Source organism: Limulus polyphemus, unplaced genomic scaffold (genome assembly GCF_000517525.1).
Source record: "Limulus polyphemus unplaced genomic scaffold, Limulus_polyphemus-2.1.2 Scaffold227, whole genome shotgun sequence".
Taxonomy (NCBI): Eukaryota; Metazoa; Arthropoda; class Merostomata; order Xiphosura; family Limulidae; genus Limulus; species Limulus polyphemus.
In genome coordinates this window covers 408,766-415,166 of record NW_013665837.1, presented here as the reverse complement: position 1 = coordinate 415,166, position 6,401 = coordinate 408,766, and the positions used below count along the sequence as shown (strand labels likewise).

The following is a 6,401-nucleotide window of genomic DNA, read 5'->3' as shown; positions in this document are numbered from 1 at the left end:
CAAGGTTAAGTTTTTGCTATTTAGTCAGTATGGTTTTTATGTACTGGAGAAGGTAAACATTGAACCCATATAACGAATGAAGGTCAAGCAACTCAGACCTCGTCAAAATATGCTGATAAGGGAAGAATACTTTGTGAAAGTATCAATAAGTGAGCTTTGCAGTGGCGAGTTCCAACAAATTAGGCCCAGAAGCATGCCTTCAGATACAAGTCTAAAACTCTGTGATCAAATAGGGCTATTCTGAAAACAGAATAAAGCAACTTAATGGCTCCAAATTTCATGTTTTGAAAAAGTGCACACGATTCTCTCTTTCAGCTGTTAGTAAATAGGTAATAATTACATATATGTGTAGAGGTTTATATTACATCGGTTTTGAATATGCAAATCAGCAAGTCACGTGACCACTACATTCAATATAAATTCGCGGTGAATGGACATGAATCAGAACTACATTTTGACATTGCTGACATTTCGAGCGTAGAGAGTGCGATGCCATGGAAAAATGATCGTTATTGGGAACGGTATGTAACAGCCCTTTCAGATGCAAAATATTAATACACTCAGGTCATTAAGATGTGTTCAGATCACAGATTTAGAATTTCAAAGATGGGAATATCCATTATACTTAATGAAATTGAAAAAAGGAATATGGATCAATTTAGAGAACCAAAACATCCAGAAACAGATCTGCAACAAGTTGTATATCCAGTCGTCGCAAATAAAGCGCGGTGTCTTGTAACAGGTGAGAACCTACGAACACAAAGGTCCGTAATAAATGCTGTTCACAACATAATCAAGAAGAATCTCCGTTTGGAAAAGTGACACAATTCACGTGTACATCAGTTGTTTCAACGACATATCCGTTTACTCACGCATACCTTAGGCAACTGGAGAGTGAAATGGGTATTCATACTATCCATACGAAGGCATACTAATCAAGTCGTATTAACCAGTGCTATTGAATTTTTTTTTGCGATTGGGCACTGTGAAACTGTCATCCTCCTATACTAAAATGGCTCATGAAAAGCTTGCAGGGACGACTGATCTGTATAAATATCAGTGGTAGCGATAAGGGGTCTATTTTGGAGCTGACAGGCTTACGGAAGAACCTTTTAGCAATAGAACTACATTGCAGAGTTATTGTCAAGTATCACAGTCGTTAGATAGAGCATGACCGGATGTGGTGATATAGATTTCAACAAATTGGTGAGGCTCCAAAGTCGTTTTAGTATAACGTACTTAACCACTGTATAGTGGTGTTTTATTAAGGTTGTAGCTTACCAGGTGTTGTTGTTGTTATTAACTTATACCATATTCCATTCTATCGTCCTCCACTGATTATATTATTAAAGAAACAACGTACATTCTTTCGGAATCTTGAAGTCCATTTGAATCCTATTCTACAGCCTTTGTTTCATCTACTTAACATGTCCCCCTTTAATTTTCACGAGCCTATTTATGTTTAAGTTCAGTTATAACAACAAGTTATCATTAGATTATGCACTGAATATATGAAGACGCTAGGGAAGCCTAACATTTGAGCTGTTTTTGTTTCTGTTGAAGACATAGCTGACGTTTAAAACTTGAAGTGTTGTATTCTCATTTTGAAAACCAAGGTTTTTTTAAAAGTAAAAAAGTCATTCGTCTGAATTTTACCTTGATATATGACAAATAGATAAAAGTTTTCAAATTTACCTTTAAGAGTATATAACTAAAGATCGATCGCTTAAAACTTTTACTCAGTGGGCAAATGTGCGATAAGCAACACGATGACAAGTAAAACGGGTGATTTTTCAGGTAACTACAGTGATATACTAATTTTCTTTTCTTGTTAGAGTAATTATTACCATCCTATGAACGTTTAATTTCACCAGTTGTAACACTCAATGATATACCTGGGCTGATGAGATCTGATATTGTAACAAATTACTATCCTTATATGGTTATAGAATAGACATGATACATGCTGAAGTTTTTTCATATTATGAATATGATGAGGTCTACTGTTTTGGTTTATTTAATTCTCATTTTAATGTATTATATAACAGAAAAGAAAACTGCGTAAGCCTTAAAAATTGCACAAATGAGTCAATGAGCTGTAATTACATGAGATCTTACTAATATACAAAACGTTTCTGTTATCGTTCACGATTTCTACATAATTTTGGTTTTGATGATGTTTCACGATCTTGTGTAATGACATTTATAATTTCCAATTACTGTAGCGCTATAATTAAAGAAAATAACCAAGGGAGGAAAATTAGCGTTGTAACGCCGGTACTGATTAATTTAGCTAACCGATAGAAAACCAAAGTTGTTTTTCTGCAATTTATCGTTGCAAACTATTGTATAACTCTTCCTACAAAACGAACTCGGAAAGTGAAGTCAAGAGTTCTACCGCCGACACTGATTAGCTTAGCTAACCGACAGAAAACCGAAGTTTCACGTTTTCACAATGCGTTACTACAATTACAAGATTTCATTCTATTCTTCTAATGAAATCATAACATGGAAACAATTACATAACATGAACAGAGTACATGAACCGATAACTCCTTTTTTTTCTGACATTTAGATAGAAAAAAGGACAAGAAAAGGAAAAGTGTTCGAGCCTTCAAGTGTGAACAACTTTACACCTTAGATTTCTGATCATGACATACAAATGGTGGTTTTAAATCGTTTCCACGAGATGTCTCTTACCTTAGAATAGACTTCACTGTTAGCGCTTTCCCCTGTGTATGAGACAGGCTAATCTTCTGTGCACCCTGTAAATAACCAGACGTAACTTTAAGTTTTTATATTAACATAAAACTTTGTTGACAGAAAGAGTCATACTTGATAATTACTTAATAAATGGTTTCTGACAAAATGTCCCTAATTTAAATGAAGTTAGTATAGGCTGTATATGTTGTAGCATGCACGAACCACTTTATAGTATGTGATGCCAAGAGTCATTTTTCACAAATGAGGCTCCTGTCAAAAAGGATTTAGTTTCATCATTGTTTATACTACCACCATCGCTTTGGAAATTATTTCGGCTTTTCGGGATTTACCATAAACGTGCCCTGACTGCCGCAACAGTGAAATAACCAATAATAAATAAAGTAGTTAACATAAAATATTACATGATATTTTGAGAATTTTGCGCAAGTTGAACATTTCTTGATACACATTTAACGCTAACTGCTGTATTAGTGTCTTACAGCAACTTGCTTTGATCACCTACATCCGGTGCACATCTTCACCCTTATCCATGTTGTGTACATATATAGTTAGATCTATTATAAACCTGTTACTAACTTTTGTATTTGATAAAGAACAATAATATAAAAACCCAATAAGACCTAACTTTTGTCGGCAAAGTTTGTCGTGAAGAATGTCGAAATTTTTTTAATTGCGAGAGCGTTTGTTATTTTGATCGCGATTCCAAGTTTTTGAACAAAGAATAATATATATACTTTTAACGTTGAAATGACAAAGGCTTAGCCTCTTAAAAATTAATGGTTCATGTGTTTGAAATACCGAATTTGAAGTTTCTGTTAAGTCTTTCGATGACTATTCTGTTAACACGATTTGTGATAATGATGAAATAAAAAAACATGGCTTCTGTGACTGCATCACTAGTACAAACAATGACGTTCCTCCACGGCTCAGCAGTAAGCTTGAGGGCTTATATCGTTTAGATTTTGGGTTTGACTCCTCTGGCTGATACAACACAGATTGTGAAATTTTGCGAACACGTAAACAGACAATGTCGTTCAAGAGGCGATATCATTTTTAGTATAAAAGGTTTGGGTTTTGTTTTAGTGAAGCTACACAATGTTCACCGCGGGGAATCGTATCCGAGACTTTGGCATTGTAAGTCCGTAACCTTACAGCTGATGCACTGGAAACTTATAAAGTATAATATTTTAAAAACTTTGTCTTCATTTGTGTTCATCTCTAATTTGATGTTTTGGTATTACTAATGCATTGAAGACAATTTTAGGAGCATTTACAGGAGTTCAGCGAATTTAAGAATCTTTAAATATTTTCTGACCAGAGTTGTGTCAGCGTCTTTCTTAGATCCTTGTTATCTTTTCTTTATCTTAAGACAAATTCAGGTTAAGCAAAGAACAAAACGCTCTGAAATAAATATAGCATTTCATAAAAATCACTTAAGATATATACGACCTATTACATGCCGAAAGGTAAATGCTCCGAAGAACAATATATATTTTACACTCATAAACATTCAAAAATCATAACAAACATCTTATCGCTGAGAACTGAAAGACAACAATAACCAAAAAAAGTATGTTTAGTTGCTTTTTAGAGAAAAGCCACATTGGGCTCTCTGCTGTGTACACCACAGGGAATCGAACTCCGGATTTTTCTATTGTAAGTCCGTAAACTTACCACTGACCCACCGGGGATGAAAAACAAACAGTAAAAAAACAACACAATATAAGGGCTTATAACACTAACATTCGAGATTCAGTGTCTACGTAGGATACAGCGCAGATAGTCCATTGTACACTGACCAAACGAACGATTTAACGCAGATCCACAGTCTGGCACTCTAACCACTGTCAAAGATGACAACAAAGTAATATTTCAACAAATTATTAAACGCAACAAACGTACACATTTAAAATCCATTATCATGCACAGCGCAGTGAAAATGTCTAACACAATAGATATAAACCCTTAAATTAAGAGTGCAATTTTAACTCACCGACTTTCGCCACAAGATGGCTCTGTATTGTTGAACCCCTTGAGTATTAGAATCGGTAAGAACCACGGATAGAAAGAAAGGGATCTTCTCGCCATCTACTCCTGCATAGTTTTGATGAACTACGTACAAATAAAAACATGAACACACAGGCCCATATATATTGTTTATAAGTGGTTAAAGTTTTAGGTTTAACAAAATAATTCGTAGTGACTATCTAACCTGTAAATGAGACTAATAATGTAACTAACCAGTGTTACACAAGTATTAAAATGAAGAGGAAGATGGCGGTGAGAAGTATCTTTTTTTTTTTTTTACATTACAACCTCCAAGTTTTGGGACTGATATTATATTATAATTGAGATTTTCTTTCTAAAATAAAATTATTGTGTACATTTCACGCTCTCTACCTGTATAATATTGAAAATAAGGCTTTAACTAAGTATTTAATAAGATTTGTTTGAAAACTCTCAATTCATATAATAATTTCTATAAAAATAAGAATAGAGGGAAAATAAGTTAGTAAAACAGACAAAGTTTATATTAACAAGATGTAAACTTAGGGTTCAATTATTTTTGTACTATGTGTAAGATGTGAATCGGTTAATATCATTAGTAACCCTATTTTTGTTCATACTCGTGTCGTAATCAGTTGAGACTTAGTATTTATGACCAAAAATGAATTAATACATTTTGGGAAGGCCAACTGAAGACAGAACGTTATTTTAATCATCTAAACGTTACACAAAAGGTGCAGGGAATGACTCACCTTGAACTAGTTATCATTAACAGGTTAAAACTCGTGTTATTATTTTAAACGAGACGTAAGACTAAGTTAACTTTTACATGACTGTTGATAAAGTCACCGGGTTTAATGTAGACAGAATATGATGTTTAACCTGTTAATGATAAATAGTTCAAGGTGAGTCATTCCCTGCAACTTTTATATAACGTTTAGATGATTAAAATAATGTTCTGTCTTCAGGTTGTCACCGGGTGTAATGTCGACGGCCTTTCCGTGGAGTCAGAAGTCTGGGTTCGATCATGGATTTTCTCGTTAGTCCATTCATCTGGACTCTCACACCATTTGGACTTGAATCAACTACCTATCTAACGTCTGTGCTTGATTAACTAGCAGTTAGTTGGATGGCTTAATTTTTCTCTTGTGTAGTTCATATTCCATTATTATGGCATTATTAAATGTTATTGTATGGTCGTATTTTCTAATATTATGGACTACTACAGGCAGATTGGAGTTACAAAGTCTTGTATATCTATTATTTTCCCGAATCCTGACTATCTAAGTATTTTTTTTTCCTCTCCAGTGTATTGGAGTCAACTTACACAAAGGATGGGATAAAGTTTTTTTTTTTTTTCTCCAGTGAGTTTTTATTTGGTTTGATGTACAATAACTGTTATCGTATTGTGTTGCGGTCTCTGAAGAATAATTTGATTTTATGTTGTTTGCATTTCCTTCGTATGTTTTCAGAGATACCTTTTACACAAAGAAACATAACTGTATGTCTATGATTTTCTTCTTGCTTTTTCTTGTGTTTATTTTTTTCATCAAAGTATTGACATAGCATTGTCAAGGAATGCTATGTGATACGTTTTTCTTAATTTTTTTACACCACATTCTTCACAAGAAATTTGTTACCAATCTTTATTTTTCTGGGATGTTTGTTTT

General features: G+C 33.8%; 1 protein-coding gene across 1 annotated transcript in view; it reads right to left on the bottom strand.

Moving 5' to 3' along the window:
• Positions 1-6,401, bottom strand: part of LOC106478574 (GTPase-activating Rap/Ran-GAP domain-like protein 3) — a 437,755-nt gene that overhangs the window by 76,529 nt on the left and 354,825 nt on the right. The window contains exons 6-7 of the mRNA XM_022382188.1: positions 4,718-4,836; positions 2,701-2,765 (exon numbers count right to left, since the gene is read on the bottom strand). Of these exons, the coding sequence (XP_022237896.1) occupies positions 2,701-2,765; positions 4,718-4,836 (184 nt within the window). The remainder of the gene's footprint in view (positions 1-2,700; positions 2,766-4,717; positions 4,837-6,401) is intronic.